We start from the raw sequence: 18,359 nt of genomic DNA on the forward strand, positions 1-18,359 counted from the left end.
TAAGTGCAGACATTGTGTAGATGAGGCGCTGAAGTTTAGTGGGAGAGTGAGATAAAGGATTGAGAGGTGAGAGATGGTATCAGAGTGCACAACACAACTGCACAATGACAAGCGTCAGCCAAACGGCAAGGCAGACAAAACTCATGGTTTCTTTAATTAAAGCTGATGCAGATTTGGATCTTGGAACAAAAATGCTAAAACGTGCAAATGTTACCTATGATCGTACAGTTAATATCTATAATCTATAGGGAAAACATGACGTGCTCTGTGGATCATAAGCCCCTGGTCCCATTAAGAAACGAGCAGCCTCAGGTGCTGGAAAAGGTTTTAATGGGTTAATGCAGGCATTCTTGCAGACAACAACTTCATCTTTTTTGCTTTGAAAAAAACAAAAGATGTCTCAACATGACACTGCCCGGTGAGTAAGATCATGTAAAAATGATGCTACTCTGTAATTTACAAAATCCTTGGAAGTGCCAGTCACACCACGCCACATACAAGACGGACTGAAGAACGTGACAACCCCCAATCAGACACAACAACATCGCCAGTACAGTGATGCTCAGCATCCTACAAATATCCAAGCATGTTAGGAGTTTTGCACATACTCAATTCATTTAAGCAGTTCAGAGAATTCTGAAGAAAAAAAAAAATTTTTAAAATAAAATTGGTACTTGGACACTTTCTTTGACAATAACATGACCATGCATTAGTCTTGCCACTTTTTGTTAACCACAATATATTGAGAATATATAATATTTGCAAGTTGGCAATACTAAGGAAAGTAATTCAAGATTTTCTCTAAACAGTTCACAGACGTATGATCTGGATATTCAAATGGGAGATTGAGTAAATATTTCCATATACTTGTTCCAATGTTACCATTTGATCGGGCCTTAGACACTTGTATTTTTAACATCACTGGATCTTCAAAATGGCAGAACGCGCTTCCCCCGGCGCTAAGCCAAAGAGCAGACTTTCTTGTGTACTGGTCTTAAGGTGGTTCAGCTGTCACTTACATAGAAATGGTGCCATCAATATGGGGCATAGGCATATTTAAAAAGTGTAAAGAACTGACCTTGCACTGAAAGTGTTCATGCTCTTGAATGTCTAGTCACAAAACGGGCTAAACATTACAAATATATAATATTTCCCATTTAGTTAAACCTTTGTTACGTTCCTATGGAACTCCATATCAAAATGACTATTCATGGGAACTAGTGCAACCTGGAGGAGGCCTGGTCTTTGTGACAAGGCAGGCACAGCGTAAAGACAAAGTTCTCTAGAGCGGCTCCAGAGCAATGGCAGATATATTAAGGCCATTTCAAAATCACAGGAAAAAACTGTAGCAGACACTTGTCTTGCGTCCATCCGAGCTGAAGCCGGGTTCAGCCGAGGCAGCAAAGCGGAGTGAAAACCTTTTTCCCGTTCTGTTGTCCGTCGTCTACGTGCCAGCCTCCCCACATGCCGGGCCAGTAAGCGCCACTCTCTTGTCCTATTCAAGTGTGTTCAGTTCTGGTGGAAGTAGAGTGGTACCCTCGAGTGTCCATCCTCTGTAAACCCCACACTTCACACCTCCAAAGAATCCAAAGAGCGGTCAGGACTGTTTTAGCCGTTTCCGGGGGAGACCAAAGGGTGGGCATTGTGCGGACGCCAAAGCACGGAAAGCCTCTGCGACCAAGTGAGGGTGCGACTGGATCATTGACTTCCAGCCGGCAGTCTCCATTATGTCTGTAGCATGACTGTAAGCACACACACAGACACACAGACACACACACACACAGACACACACACACACACACACAAATACACACACACACACACACACACACACACAAACACACAGATATTAGTGCTCAAAGTTTGGAAGTGCACATTAAAAATCAATCAGCTCAAATGAGATTGTAATGACGATGCAAATAAAGTGGGTCACGACAAAAGGAGCATTTTGGAGCTAATAAAAGAAAGCATCAAGTGATTAAATCAACTTTGCTCTTAAACAACCAATTCACTGTGTTCAAGGATTTGTCATCAGATCATATCTGATTTGTCTTGCATCTGAGGCAGATATCATCGCTAAGATTTTAGAATCCATAGCAAGGCAGACATTTATATCAATTTATATAAAGTTCACGAAATCACTTTAGGAAAAAATAAATAAAAAGAGAATACCATTAGCAGCATTGATAGTATTAAAATACAGCCATAATTGTAGCCCAATTGCTGATCTATTTTAATGACTTGTCCATCCCAAGTTAGCTTTGTACCATTAATAAATTTTCAATTACATCTATTAGATCCAAAAACTAAATATTTGAAGTATTGTAGTTTTAGAATATTGTCTATAAAGTATTTCGAGGTATCAAAATCAGAATTGAGCCTTTTCCCCAGAATTGAAATGTGAGTACCATGATAAAAATAACACACACACAGTTTCAATGGTCTAAAAAACAAAGCCTGTGGCGTTTCGCTTGACGGCAAGGGCACTGCATTTATTCAGAAATCTAAAAAAAGTTCCGCTTAGTGTTTCTCAAATATTCGTGTTCAGGTACAAGTCTATTAATAACAGGGATGCGCAGATACGGCGCTTCAAACTGAAACGCCCGGGCTAAAACAATGAATTCTAATGCATCTGGTCGTGGACGAGATAAGAGCGCGTTATTAATCTTGTGTCACTTGTATCAGCTAATTACATACTTGCTATTCCAGTTCTTTCCATCTTTACAGCCGAGTTGTCTCAGGACACTGCACCTATGGCGAGCAGATAAAAGGTAAGCATTCAGCGCTGGTAAACAGATATGGCAGCACAAATTTATCACTGGAGGTTTTTTCTAGTCCTTTTTTTTTGTATTCGTTGCGATACTTGCCTGTTGATAAAATCTATGGCTTGTGCTTTGAGCTGCTCCGCGCTGTGCAAGTCTGCGAGGATGAGAGTGTCGGCCACGTTCTCCACGGAGAGGCTGTTACAGAGGGCCTCTTCACACATGACCTTTAAACGTTCCAGAGCGTACTGCCACGGCGAGAGAGGAGGGACAGAACACAGCAGTTTAGCGACGCCACAGGCACGCTTTCAGTTCAAGACCACATTTATTTGGATCTTTTTATGTATTTAAAAAAGGAAAAACTGAACAAGACGCAGAGGGAAAATGCTAAAAAGTAGAATAGTATAAAGACTGTTCCCTTTCGAATCTGTCCCAAACGTGTCCATTTTTATACATGTTGTACAAATGCTCAATGCTTTTTCAGTCCTCGACAGCGGGGATCCATCTATTGTTTCCATTGTGGGAGTTTTATATCCAAAATGCAATGTTTTAAGGGCAATGTATCCAAACAAAACTGCACTCAACAGACTAAAGATGCACAGGAGCGCATGCAAAAACAATTACACAGGAAAGTACTAATAAGCAGTGCATTTATATGTTCGAGATGTATACAAATGAGATTAAACTCATAAAATCGTCCTCTAACTCACTAAATATCTTCACATTTTTGCTGTTGTAACACACAAGTCCTTTTAATTAGTCGACTAATCAAAATGTTGGTCGACAAAGACGCCACCGGCCGATTAATCAACAAAACTAAAGGATTATACATTACATTGACAGCCACATTGTCTCTAACCACTAGCATTTCCCTGCAAATAATGTGCTTTATATTAAAAACTACACTTAAGCTAAACATCCAGCTCCTTCAGGGACAAACAATTGTGCTTTTATGTACAAAAAAACAAAGGGATAATAAATAAAGCTCCCAGTACATCCGTATCTGCATTGTGTGGTTTTTCTAAACAGAGAAAAGAGAAACTCATATTGCTGCGAGTAAGACAAGCCGCAAAAGGATTGTGCAGATTACAAAGACGTCAGATGAAGGATTAAATATTTCATTAAACTTCAGTTACATACAAACAAATGCTCCACCACAGAAGGAACAACTGTATTCGATGCAGAGACACAAAACGCACAATTCAATAAAAGGGCACAGACGGCATTACTTCTTATCAACAACTAAATTAATATGGAGGAAAGTGTTGCACGGAGCTCTTTTCCGCAGATGCATACAAATTAATAACCGCTTTAGAGCACTCACTTTGTCTGCGGCTGCCAGCAGGTTATCGGCCATTTTCTCCAGGTTTGGGGCTTTTCCTGTGTAAATGAAGCCCATCATTTCCTTGAAGACTTCTGGTTCCACGTCGCTGATGTCCACGCGGTTCTGAAGGCAACAAGAGCAGGATTTACAAAGACGCAAACGATCAAATCGAAACACGGCGAGGTTAGAATTATCGTTCTAAATAATCCAGGGATTCCCAAATGCAGTGCGACAAAGAGAATTGAGTTTGAAATCTTTGTATTACTTCTAATCCGCATCAAGTGAACAGTAATTCTTATTTGTAGGTTTTATTTACACACGTAAGAGGATCAAGGGAAAAAATAAAATGATTCGAGTGTAAATTATTATTAAACGGCTCTTGTGGGATGTTCGTGACAGACTTTGGGAAAGGCTGCTCTATTCAATTTGATGAAAAACGTTCCGACTTGGTGCTTATTGTAAAGACATCTGGAGTAAATGAATCACAAAACTTTAATGATGAATGTTAATGGTTCCAACGCATCATGTTTTCAATTATTCAATATTTATTTTTTGATTCCACTTGCAAACTGTTCACCGCCTTCTTTTCTTTCTCTCACTTCTGAGGACCTGTGGACCCAGATGCCCCTCCCCTGGTGAAGTGGTCCCTGCCCTGTGTGGACGGTCCCTCATCTGCCTGAAGAGTGGCTCCAGTTCGCCTCAGTCGGTCCCTCATCTGCCTGAAGAGTGGGTCCAGCTCGCCTCCGACGGTCCCTCGTCTGCCTGAAGAGTGGGTCCAGCTCGCCTCCGACGGTCCCTCATCTGCCTGAAGAGTGGGTCCAGCTCGACTCAGACGGTCCCTCATCTGCCTGAAGAGTGGGTCCAGCTCGACTCAGACGGTCCCTCATCTGCCTGAAGAGTGGGTCCAGCTCGACTCAGACGGTCCCTCATCTGCCTGAAGAGTGGGTCCAGCTCGACTCAGACGGTCCCTCTTCTGCCTGAAGAGTGGGTCCAGCTCCAGTCTCCTCGTGTCCGTCTGTCCGTCTGTGAGAGTCGGATCTCTCCTTCACTGGAACTCCTCCAGGTTTCTACGCTTTTTTCCCAAAGAGGTTTTTTTTGTAGTTTTTCCTGGCCGAGAAGGAGAGTCTAAGGACAGAGGACCCTGGGACATCGTCCCTCGCCACCACAGACATTGTCTGACTTCATCGCCACCACAGACATTGTTGATTCATTTCTCCCTGTGGCCCTCAGAGGCAACTGTTGTTGTGATTTTGGGCCTTACAAAAATAAATTGATTTGATTTGATTATTTTTCACCGTGGAGAGACTATAAAAAAAGTGCACTCACCTTTTTACTTTCCTCCATTTCGTGTTCAAACATTGCGTTGAAGACTGGTGACCTCGCTGTTGACAAGAGGAAGAATAATAAAATAAAATCAGTAGGACATCTGCATCAATATTTTATGGCTGTACAGAAGACGTCAATGGAAACCACCGAAGTCGAGCGCAGCCATAAATGATCTGTGCCGCTTCCACATTTAGTGTTTGCTTCTGACCGGTGCAGCTGTCTCCACCTTGTTTAGTGCAGATAAGCTGAGAAATAGCCAACCCCTCAGCCTGGCCGAGCCACGGTGATCTGGGCTGAGAGGGGCCGAGTGGGGCCGAGTGGGGCCAAGCGGAACGAGCAGGTGGATTAGTGCACTGCCCATCGCAACAGTGGAGAACCAACAGGGTGTAATTTGGGGGAAATAGTGTATACGTTTCAAATTCAATCCAATTAGGTCCATTCACAGCCTAGATATTGTACAAATATGTCAAAAGAATAACTATAATTATAATGCAGACATAGTATAATGTCGCTTTACAATTTGGTTTCATCCGGTTATTGGGATTTTCCTGGAAATGTTTTAATACCAGCCCAAAAAGAAAAACACAGGAACTGCAAAACAGTGCAAAACACAGAAGATCCATCAATGCATTCGTCTTGTATAGCGTTCAGGGCTGGTCAGATACGGTCAGATATTTTAAAGCCGATACAAATATTTTGCTTGCTGCTGAACGGATATCAGCCAATACTGATAATTAGATTGTTAAATCCAAAGCAAGGCCCACAAATGAATCTTAAGGTGAATTAAAGATTAAGGATGCCCCAATGTATAGGCTCAACACCAGTATTGGCTGATAATAATATCATTGAATAATATCGGAATCAGCCAAAAGCACCAATATTAGTCTGCAGATATTACGCTCCGAATAATGAAAGCATCAACTCTGCCGTACCTTCAGAAACAGGAAGTAAACAAGGAAGAAAACCACAGCTCCGTGGAGAGAGAATATACTATAACAGAACAGGCTGTACACTTTAATCCAGTCTTTATTCTGAGTTCTGAGTCAAAAGACAAAGACAAAGTTACAGACTTTAAAAAGTTTTAGGCAAAACTCACTATATAAGCTCGACAAATTCACTCGCGATAAAGGCAATGTTTTTTTGACTCGTTTTTCATCTAAATGATCAGTTCAGACATGTTTAGTCAAAATAACTTGAGTGGTTTTCAGAAGGAGAGAAGACCGAGTGTGTGAACAGTCTGAGGAGGAGAGACTGTCGCTGCTGCTGTTACAGGAGGCGCCGCAACACGAGGATGACACAGACTTAAGTAAAATAAAGTGTGATGGCTGATTTTATTACATATATTTTTAATATCAAACTTTTTCTTTTCCCCCCTTTGACACATATAATATTTGACACACTAAATAGGATGTCACAATATAACATTTTAGTGAAACGATTGTGAAAATAAACATTACGATATAACAATGATTCTTCACGAGTATTAACAGCATGACCCTAAATAATAACTTTTTTCTCTCGTTTTCCAAACACATTACGGCTCCTCATTATGTGTCCTGCTTTATGAAATCAAACTTTCTGAATGGTCAGGTTGACATAAACAGCACGATATAAAGCACTTTATCTTTGAGAAAAGAGAGCTTCATTTTGCTTTTAAAATTATCCAATTTATTTTAATTGAACTAAAAATAGTTTTAATTTAGTTCGAAAATAGTCTTAAAAAAATGTCACGGTTATCATTTTTACAATTATATTTTTACCTTAAAAATAATGATTATCAATTATCCTAATAATATTGACAATCACACATTTTATCAATTAAAGAGTTTCAAGTCAACTTTTTTTGCCTGTCCAGTAAAGTTTCTGTCTACCACTCCCTTCCAATGAGCTCCCAGCAGTCTTCAGTGAGAAGCAGAACTTCCCGAGCACTTTGAGAGGACTGTGGTTTGTCCAGAGCGGGGTGGGGGGGACGCAGCAGGGGGGGGGGACGCTCTGACCTGCCAGGATGGATTTGTGGGCCTTGAACTCCTGCCCTCCGACGTAGAGGCTGCAGTCGGTGAAGCGCGAGCACTCCCAGAGGTTGCCCAGGTCGTCGGACAGCTGGCACTCCGGCACCTTCAGCATGTTCATGTTGGACTGACCCGAAATGTTCACCGAGTCCTGGACAACGCTCACCTACAGACAGGACGGAGGCGGACATGTACTGATGAGAAGATGGTTATTTATATGACCCATATGACAAAAATAACACCGACTGATCACCATTTTTTTTTTTTATTTCAAGTTTTTCTAATTAAAAATAAGAATTGCCTGTATTGAACAAAAACTTATTGAAAAATCACCATCTAAAACTAAAAAGTAGTAACATCCAAACGACATGCTTTTACGGATATAGTATTGGCTTTAGACCTCTCGATTGAAAAGACCAAGCATTCAATTTATGATATGAAAGAATCTCAATCTAAATTTACTGCACAGCCTTGTTTAAAATATATATTTCCATAAACGTTCAAGAACCTGGGGCTGGGAATGAATCTCATCAAACGGTTTCAAATCAAAGTCAAATCATTAGCTTGGTGATTTTTAAACAGAGGTCTGAAGTCATCAGTCTTTCATGTTCTAGAAAAATCTAATAAAAAAAATCTTGGTCAATCAATGTGAGAAATGCCATTGTGATCTGATATTTCACCATAAACACAATTAATCAGAAATGTGATTTAAAAAGACTTAAGAACATTTTTAATTCAATAAATGTAATATTTTATTTAATGTATTTTTTGTGCGTATCTGCCATTTATTTTTTCTATGCACAGCTATAATATGCTTGTTATTTATTCATAAGGTGGGGTCTTAAATATAAGCGCTGTTGTTTTTTTGCATCTTCCTGCACTTTTTAAAATCCTTTTTGCTACACATAATATAAATAATATATTTACCCAGCCCTAAAGAACCATCATATTCCATAAGAAATCCCACTATAACAAATCAATGCAATGTTTTATGACAAGATCTTGAAAATAACCAGCCACATCTAATATTTAAATCTTATAAAAACATTGTCACAGTCGAAGTCTCCTGTATTTCAGCTTCTGCGAGTGAACAACATTTCTGATAAACATTACGTCTCACTAAACAAAGAGTTACATTCAATAAATAAACCCAATATAAGCATGTGATACCAGACAAAACTTGGGAACACCGCGAGTACGACAACTGTACAATATGCCAAAATATGCAGACACTAAAGCGTGCCAATTTGCAACAAAACTTTGTTCTGATCCACTCGCCGACAATACCGGGAAGACAATGAAAAACTGCTCAAACTAAATTAATTGTTTGCTACGGCGGCTAATTGATGGAAAATGGCATTACGGGTTTAATTCGAAAGTAATTTGCCAATCAAGGTGGCAATTTAACAAGAATTGCCAAATCTGTCCTGATAGTCGGCGTATTTGGGATCTCATTTACACAAAACTCATTGACACTTCGTTTAACTCGTCTCCGAAGTACGACGCGCCGCGCAACGCTCACTCTTCCCGACACGCCAGATTCAATTTATTTGGAACACGCGCTGATCCGGCCTTCGAGCGTGAAATGTAATTGGGAGGAAACGCCATCAATATTTGGAGTATTTGAAGACGCACTTTCGAAACGACCGCGTTGAGATTTGAAGACGTTTGCCGAGGCCAGAGTCTACGGTTTTAGAAGCGCTCGGGCCCAATAACGGGACGCAATAACAACAAACATTTCTGCAGGAGTAAAGTCTAAAGTCTAAGGAGTAAAGTCTAAAGAATAAAGTAGGAGGCGCTAATGTAACACTTGGATACAAACCGCCATAAAACACCAAAGAAGAAGAAGACACGATATAAAAACTAGTTTGTTCTGTGCAGGGGCCAAAAGTAACCGATTACAAATACTCAGGTTACTGTAATTTCATAGTTTTTGATGGGCAATTGTACTTTTTTGAGTAGCTTTCTAAACATGTACTTGTACTGGAGTCAATTCTAGCCATGCATATGCAGATTAGTTGCAAACAAAACTCATTACAGTACAACACAAGTCCCGATCGTTCCAGAGCACAGTTGTTTTACGGCTTTATCTGCTTCTTTCTAAACTCAAAAACTCAAGTACAACATCTGTTAAATCTTCCAGCACACCATTTATTTTAGATATAAAGCCAACTAAAAACTGGGAACAATTGAAGCCGTCCAAATCACTGATCGTCCATACTATGATAACAACATACAAGAAGTTAGTTTACAAAATGAGAATTTGAATTGTTAACACTTTCATAAACTTATTTGCAGCAAATAACAAAACCGACAAAAACAGTTGTCACAGAGCGAAATTGTAGCACTGCAATGGTTAATTTAACATAATGACACAATCCATTTTAAGAAAGATTAAGCTTTCAGAGTACCACTAGAGCTAAACCAGGTCTGTCACAGGACTACCAGGTCCAAACTAGGGCTCAACCTGGTCTAGAAACAAACTAGACTATAAAAAACCTAGACAAAATGTACTTTTTACTGTGCATTTCAAAGTATATGAGCATTAGCCACCTATCTTTGTTTTAATTGTGCGTTTGATGCTCTGTGCTTGTAACTAAGTGGAAACGCGGCCGCTCTGAAAAGTCTCCACAGTAAAAGTCTTACCTCACAGAACAGAGTGAGTTTGTCGTCTGGCAAGAGTCCATTAGCTTCATCAAGAAGAAAATCTCTTCGAATGAATTTTTTAAACCCCCAGTCTTTGCCTTGGACAAATCTATACGCTCTTTGGCTTTCTGTTAAGACATAAAAACATGACAGTGGTGAACAAAACTGTTGCGATTTCAAAGTGTAAATCTGAACTGCAGTGAAACACAGACAGCAGAGGCTTGTACAAACTCACCCATCGCTTTAGTCTCTTCTCTTTTAGCGTTCAACAAAGAAAATTTGAACTTTGCTCTTACTTCACTTTTTGGACAACTAACAAGAAGTAAATATAATGACAGATAATCTTTGCTTTCATCGTCAAGTCCCTTTGGATTAACTCGCAAACACCTGGAAAGTAAAAAGATAAACTCACATCAAAACATTTGAATGATTTAATTTGCTTTTTAATTGGAGACTTTGTAAGTAAACTGTCAATGCATAATACAGTGCCTATATTTCAATATTGAAAAATGAAGTTGACTCTAAAAAGAGATGGCTGCTTCTTCTTTAGCACTAAATGTGGTTTGGACTAATCCTTGAGACGATTTGGTTTGGTCATGTGATGCGTGTGTCTTCACTTAATAACAGTGTTTAATAATAGTGCATCAGTGCCAGATTACTGCAGCAGATGTGCACTTCAACCCCCACAAAAGGACAATCCTGATTGACATAACATGTTTGACATAACATTTCAGCCATTAATACAATAATTACAGTTGAAGAGAAGGATTTCTAAGCATCATTGTGGAAAACAAACAACTGTGTCTGGCAACGAGGAAACGGAACATACCATTTCATCTTGTCATTGGGCCCAGACGAGAAGGTCGAGCTTTTCAAAACTTCACCCATTTCTTCTCGACAAAAACTGAAATTGTTTATGGTCCACATATAGGAAAATTTGACCACTTTGACCTGTTGAAGGAACAAGACAGCATTTGAACCATGAGTGTGATGTGATCTACCATTGTGAGCATGTCCATACCTGTGTGTAACACCAGCTCTCTGCCACAGGTCCACTGGACATCTCCCCAGGAGGGGGAGGGGTGGGAACCCGTGACATCACCGCCTTAAGTCTAACAGTCTCGTCCTCAAAGCTCTAACAATCACACGACAAAACAAAGGAAACACAGGTTTAAAATCTCACAAATAAAGTGACAAGCAGAGGCAGCGGCTACAACTGCAGCGTAATGCCAAGATCAACAAAATGTAAACGGGAACACCCAGATTTACTTAAATGAGTCACAACTTTGGGAATAAGTTTGAAAAGGATTTGGTTTCCATTGTTAGACAAACAGTTAAGTACAATGCAAATTATAAACAAAACTGGTTTACAAAACCGAAATTAGTTTGGAAAAGGAAAACAAACCACAAGAATGTTCTGTGCCACAAATCACTCTGTGATGAGTGGTGTTTAAAGTGAATCTGTAAGGACAGGTAGTTCTTGCACAGGCCCATAACAGATGTGGCAATGTGCTAATCAGAAACTTCAGCTGGAAAGAGACCATTTTTCAATTTGCACAGATCGTAGAGAAATGACAGTTGAGCAAACAGAAAACAAAAATCAAAACGGAAAAACCCACAGCGTTCTTTCTGGAACTGCTCCTTGCAGATTGGTGCCAAACCAGACTGGCTGTGGAAGCTGTTCTTACTGAAACATTGTATTCTCCTTGACTTACTTTGATGTAATGTCTAAGAAAATGTGTGTAGCAAAAAACCCTCTAATTTACCCAAGTTGGAAAGTAATTACTAGTTGGTTAAAATGAGTAATGGACTTTAAATGTGACTCGGCATCTTTGTACTGCCAAGTAGTACACCCACTGCCTTTTATTTCAATTATTCAAACTCAAATACTTTCCAGTCATGAAAAGTTAATAAAAATACACACGGGGATTTCTGAACATAGCAACTCGTAAACTGGCTAAACAAAGGCAGCCTAGTTACTGCGTTTAACCACAAGTAGTGCCAGGAACATTTACAATTCATAAACTGCTTGAACTATACTATAAACAAACAGACGAGAGACAGAGCAGGGCTGTGGGAGGAGTGTTACCAAGTCAAGTTTACCTTTCACTTTGTGGCTAGTGCTTATGGAAATACAGCAAAATACCATCTTTTATGGAAAACTCAACAATAAAGTCTTTCTTAAAACATCAAATATTCAGTGATTCTATTCAAATTCTGGCAAGAACATGAGAACACGAGGCTGCAGCTCCAGGCTAACTATGGTAACCACTTTATCTACCAAAACGGCTCGGACCACAACTTACATTGGACCATGTTTAGTAGCCAAATGAAACAAGAGAATCAGCCAGGGAAATAATATCTTAGTAATCACCTTTTGAATAGTTAGAAAATACAGTTAAGGTGGTAATAATCTAAGTTACCACAACATCCTTCATAGCTCCATCTTCAGATTTCATTCTAAAAAGGAAACAAACAAAGAAGTGTTAGATTTTGAGAATTGGCTTCATATATAACTGTAAAGTTATCAGGTCAGGCAAATTTCCTTAATTTTTCATCTTAATATTGCAAGTCACTTAATAGCCTTAGTTATTTTGTAATTTTGAGCCCAAATGGCTGTTAGTAAATTACTACATCTATATTGTTTAATAAAAAATAATAGATAGGACAATGTCTTTTGGGACTTAATATTATTGCGCATATTATTTTCATTGCATTAGTGGACTGCATTTTCTCTATGTAGAACTATGAGATTTGAATTGTATTAAAAGGGGTTAAAGAAGTAACTTCTATGACTTCTATAACTATCTGATTCTGCTATTTAAACATTTCAGCTATTTTATGTTTAGAGAAAGGTTTACTGGGAACGTCCTGCATAACGTTTATTGTATCAGTGGTATAAAGTAATTTTATTCAATATCATCATTGATCATGATAATTTCTGTGGCAACACATTGCCCCTGTAAATGTGTTATTGTGACAGGCATATTTGGGGAGGACCATAATATCCTCAATTAATGAAACACATAGGCAAAATAAACAAGGGCTGCAAAATGAAATTTCCCCATGTGGGACAATAAAGGAATATCTTATCTTATATTAAAATATTGCAATAATTTATATCACAACAAACTATATCGCAGTAACACCAAGCTCCTCCATCTGACAGAAATGTACTGTTTTAATGACCGAAATGGCAGATTTTTAAGTCACAATTTTAATTTTAAATTAACCTCGATTTAGTCTTGGTTTTGTCTGCATTAAGTTTTGCATTTGTTTAATTTGGAATGTAATACATCAAGGCATACACACATGCGGTTTAATACTGCAATTATTCTGTCCAAAAGTATTGTTAAATATCGCAGTGACATGAATATTGCAGTACTCAGATGTCCAATATCAGCTCTAATATAAACAGTTTTGAACATTTAAGACGTGTCATACACAATGGAAGACCCACCCAAAGGTCTCAGCCCACCGTTTGCAAAACTCCGGCTTAGTGAATGTTGTAGTCACACATCAAATGGTTTCAATTAAACACAAACACACAATCGTCCACGTATCACGCTCCACAGATGTGTCAACAATGATCCAGAACTCCTGTCAATGCCACATTATCATATTTTCCAATTCGACTGCCATTTCGGACGCAACTTTAACGAAACCTAACAATTTAGAGAAGTGGTCAAAGCCTTGAGATTATGGCAGAACGCAAAACTCGCATGTGGGACGGCATGTTTAAGATTTAAGGCAACTTCTTTGGCGTTAGACCGCAAACGCAGCTAACATGAAGCAGCGGCTAGCCCAGAGTATCCCGTGCACAAATCGCTCCATACATTGTGAAACACGCAGCGGTTGCTCCAAATACACACGCGTGTGGCTGTGCGGACTATGGAGGGATTGCCAGATGTGAAGTCAGTCAGCTGCGGCGTGGACATGACATTAGCCGGCGAGAAACAAAGGGCCTTGTATGGTACATGTAACAGGATGCTAGCAGCCCGAGCTAACGCAAACTGCTAGCCGAAGCTAATCTGTGCAGTGCTTGCTTACAAAAAAAGTTTAAAAAGACATGGTGGCGGCGTACCTTTTAAATCCATTCTTCCAAATCTATCGAATAAAATATGTAGCTTTGTACCACAGCCACTGATTTCTCTCCACGTAACTTTAAAGTCGTTTTCAAGCAGTCTCTTCGCAGGGTTTCTTTGTCTTATTTATATCAGAGCTAGCTTACATCTGACTAGCAGCTCGATAGCTTCACAAGCTAGAAAATATATCCACGGCGCATGCGCCACTTTTGATAACAAGATTCTCCAGCAAAGATATTCCTGCATAAACCTGATATAAATGCTTGGACAGTGGAGGAAGAAGTGCTTGATTTTCTTACTCAAGTAAAGTATAGATAGGGTGAATATGGGTAAAGTGGGTCACTTTTTTAAAATTCAACGTTTTTGTTAAAATAAACGCCAAAGTAATACAGAAATATATATATATATATATATATATATATATATATATATATATATATATATATATATATATATAAAATAATACACATTGAAAAACTCCAGATATCTATCAGAGAAATCCAAAATAATTAGAAATATTACATTTTATATGGAAGTTGGTATTCCCTTTCTAACACTTTCTAACACTCCAAAATCAGAAGTTGGACACCTGTCAACTATTTTATGGTGAAAACACAAAAATACTCAAAATGTAATATATTTTATTTTGTTAAAGAAGCTATAAATTAAATGCCTAATTTGAAAGTGAAGTAGAGCCATGTATGAACGTCTGTGTGACTCTGGAACCTGCAAGTGACTACAACCCAATAAAGTCTTTTGCCTCTCCCTGCTATTTATTTTACACGTTTACACCGTTCTTTTGGAGTTATACACTGTACTAGTCAGGGGGCATTACATTGCTCAATAAAGATGCATAGTGTCATTGTGTCCTTTTGCAAGACAACACATAACTATGTGCCTGCGTGGTTTGTGGGAATCAGAGCAACTGTTGGCACCTGAAGGCCACTACATCTTTGTCAGTCTGCCCCAGGGACAAGAAATGCCTGCATAATGCAATGTAAAGACCTAAGTGCTATAAACATCCTTTTGACCATTTTTTAATCAAAATTAATTAAATGAAAAATGAAACAAATTATTAAAAATCATTTTCCACCTGCTGATCAAAACATACAAACTAAACAAAGATGTTAAAATCTTAAATTGGTTGGCTTATGACCACAAATATCACCGACCTGAGAGTACAAAAGGTAAACAAGTTCTTCACCAGATTGTAAATTGATATATATTATAGACGGATATAGACAGCTACTCAACTAAATACATTACAAACAAACAGGAAAGAGAAGCCAACTAAATTGTGTGCAGATCCCAGTGGAGGGCCACAAAATCACACGTCACGAGGGAATATTGTGTGGGAAAATGTGTCACATTTTTTCATAACACAATGTGAAAGCGGCACTTTATAATGCATTTATACTGTTTATCACAATATGACGTGCAAGTGGTAGTAGACTATCTGTTTTTTTTATTGTTACAAATGATTGTTTATTGAAAATATATTGACAATGCATTGATAGACATGTGACATATTAAGTCTCCTTTGAATGTTGGTGGTGGGCGAGGGGCAGTATTGTCTACACGTCACACAAAGATGTCAAAATTTATGCATTTTATGATATACAAATAAAGTATTAGGCAATGATAGAGTTGAAAATCATGAAACCACTGCACAAACATTTGATTGGGAAAAAAAAGGCTGCAGTGTCATCTTAAAAAATAGAAAAGGGCAGGCCTGAAGTGAGATTTTTGTATTTGTATGTATGATTCTTTCAGCACATTTCCAATGGATAGCAAAAAGTATCCATCTAACTATCGCTAAAGAAACCCCAAAACTAAAAACATATCTATTTTTCGCAAAAACAACATCTCTATTTTGGAGAGGAGAGTTCTTTTCAAGTAAACTGCCATGTGAGTGGTGAGCCCTTGCATATTCAGTGCAGTATAATAGCTGGTCTCGGGCAGGGAGCCTTATTTATGCAGCAAAATGGACAGATGAAACCTCTTATTGCGGCTCATTCACTGTCGGCCTTCACGTGTCTCCTGCTGCTGATGTTTCTCGTCCAGCACACACAACGCTGCCGGGGTAAGCCATTCTCTGAAACAATAGCGGGTAATGGCTCCCTGTAGACCGGTGATAACTAATTCCCTTTCAGATGAATGGACAGTCTTCTGCAGAATGAATGATAAATAGCTCCTTTTGCACCAATCAGTCAACATTCATGCACAAAATATTTCTCGGGCTTTGATAGTTTTTCTGTCGAGACAACAAACACCCCCAGCACTCAGATATATTGTGGAAAAACAGCATGGGAAATGTCACGTTTTCACACAGATGCCGACTTCAAATGCTTTTAACATCTTATGGTGTTGCTCTGACCTATCTTTAAGGAGGAAAGATGAAGGATAAGATCGCTGCTGAAGAGCTTATCAGACAGTTAATTTATAACATTAAAGGGCTTTTTATCGGAAAGCTCCTTAGAGAGCAACAATTGAAAAAAAACAACCAATAGGCAACACAATGGATATTTAATTTGATTCTTTCCAATATCTTTCACATTCTTATTTGAGTAATAGTGCAATTGTGCCCTATTTAAAAGAAATTGCTTCAATAATGCAAGTATCTCCTTAATCAAATCATGACAATGGTACAAAATTCCATCTATAATACTGTCATAATTGTAATATAAGGAATGTATATTACTTCTGTCAGCTATTGAAGAGGTCTGTAATGAAGACTGATATGTGTTGAGTTATAAGCGCAGTGAAAGGGACTGTTTGACAGGACTTTGACGGGAGCAGGCTTCTGTGCTGACCTTATCCCAACACGGCCCACCACGGACGTCAAGAAGAAGAAAATTACACCTGACATCAGTCACACACTTTCTTATGGAGTTTGAGAAAGAAAAGAAAGTCATAATATTGAACAATGGAGTGCTACAGAAGCTTCTAGGATTAGTAATATGATTATGTATTTATGAGTTTTAAATAGTTTGAAATATGATAATAGACAAAAGTATATAAGTGCATTGATCAAAAGATATGAACATTTCTCTAATTTAGGTGACAAAGAATATTCAAAATAATTTCATTTATACGATAATGGGTTTCTTATACATATTTATGAGACCAATGTAATTTTAGTCACAGAACCAAACTTTTAGAATATATGAAATATTGTCCATCTTTTGCAAATGCACATTCTTGTACAAATGATGAATAAAGATGAAGCTAACGAAATATCTTACATTTCCCATCTTTATTTGTGCACAATCTTGGTTTGGATTGAAAGCCTCTTCTAAGACCATTTGAAGTCAAACTGTGTGACTGTTGCATATCCTTCTGCTGGTGTTTGTGAAACTTCCATAGTAGTTGTGAAATGTCTCGGAGCCGGACAGAGCCTGGTCAGTTTGTGGACGGGAGAGCGCTGGAAGACCAGGTGCCACAGGGCAGCGAATATTAGAGGAAACTGCCACTGTCCATAAGCAAGACATGCTACCCACAGTGGTTGGTGGTGATCGGACGATGGTGAAAGCCTTGTTTCCGTCAGTCTGCCCCAGGGCAGCTGTGGTTACAGTAGTCACTTGCCCCCTCCAGGTGGGATGTGAGCTCTTTGAGTGTTTTGAAAGGCGCTTTTTAAATCCAATGAATAACTAATTCAAATCAACAATGGGTCAAACGTTTGCTAAGGATGTATAAGACACACAAGGTCGTACCGTTCTGCACAAAATTCACATTTATTTAAGTAAAATACACGAGAACCCATTTGAAAAACATGACCTGGCAAGAGGCCCCAGCAGAGAAATACTCACTCAAACTCTATTTAGGTAGTAGAACATCTAACGTTAAATGTTTCCGCTTGCATACTGGAACCACTCACATATTGTGACACTGCTAAAGCACAGTTTGCTCAGTGTCTTGCCCAAGGACACAACAACTGGTGAGCAAGGAATGAACCTTTTGTGTTTCATCAATAAACAACAAACTATTGCTGTCATAATCATAACCACAAAGCTATTAGTACTTCCATTCCTTTATTAAACTGTTGTTATACACTTTCTATCGCACTTACTTTAGAAATTGTGTCCAGATCAGTAAAAAGAATCTCATTCAAATATTTGTGGATTGATAGGCATTGTCGCGTTGGCAAATGAAAACTGCTCAACCTGCAGGACAAGATTTCCACGATATTTTCCTGATTTAACCTGTC

General features: G+C 38.7%; 1 protein-coding gene across 3 annotated transcripts; it reads right to left on the minus strand.

Moving 5' to 3' along the window:
- Nucleotides 1–313: 313 nt before the first annotated feature.
- Nucleotides 314–14,348, minus strand: spopla (speckle type BTB/POZ protein like a). 3 transcript variants are annotated; one of them, XM_072445160.1, is made up of 12 exons: nt 14,152–14,348; nt 12,442–12,527; nt 11,089–11,202; nt 10,897–11,018; nt 10,303–10,454; nt 10,068–10,195; nt 7,410–7,587; nt 5,413–5,468; nt 4,087–4,209; nt 2,868–3,010; nt 2,698–2,751; nt 314–1,742 (listed from the first exon to the last, which is right to left on the minus strand). In XM_072445160.1, exons 3-12 carry the CDS (start codon nt 11,164–11,166, stop codon nt 1,598–1,600), a joined length of 1,179 nt encoding a protein of 392 aa, XP_072301261.1. In that variant the 5' UTR covers nt 11,167–11,202; nt 12,442–12,527; nt 14,152–14,348; the 3' UTR covers nt 314–1,597. The 3 variants fall into 3 exon arrangements, with proteins under 3 accessions (XP_072301261.1, XP_072301259.1, XP_072301260.1); XM_072445158.1 differs by having other exon boundaries at nt 12,491–12,527; nt 14,152–14,333; XM_072445159.1 differs by lacking the exon at nt 12,442–12,527 and having other exon boundaries at nt 14,152–14,332.
- Between the last annotated feature and the right edge of the window lie 4,011 nt (nt 14,349–18,359).

Source organism: Eucyclogobius newberryi, unplaced genomic scaffold (assembly GCF_026437365.1).
Source record: "Eucyclogobius newberryi isolate DKJ021-1_F unplaced genomic scaffold, fEucNew1.0.hap1 SCAF_14, whole genome shotgun sequence".
NCBI lineage: Eukaryota > Metazoa > Chordata > Actinopteri > Gobiiformes > Gobiidae > Eucyclogobius > Eucyclogobius newberryi.

Coding starts and splice junctions, on each gene's coding strand:
- spopla (XM_072445158.1), bottom strand. CDS start 12,526: ATGAAATCTGAAGATGGAGCTATGAAGGATGTTGTG. Junction 11,203..12,490: donor GAGCTATGAAGGATGTTGTG/GTAACTTAGATT, acceptor TGTGATTGTTAG/AGCTTTGAGGACGAGACTGT. Junction 1,743..2,697: donor GGAAAGAACTGGAATAGCAA/GTATGTAATTAG, acceptor GTGTGCTTACAG/TCATGCTACAGACATAATGG.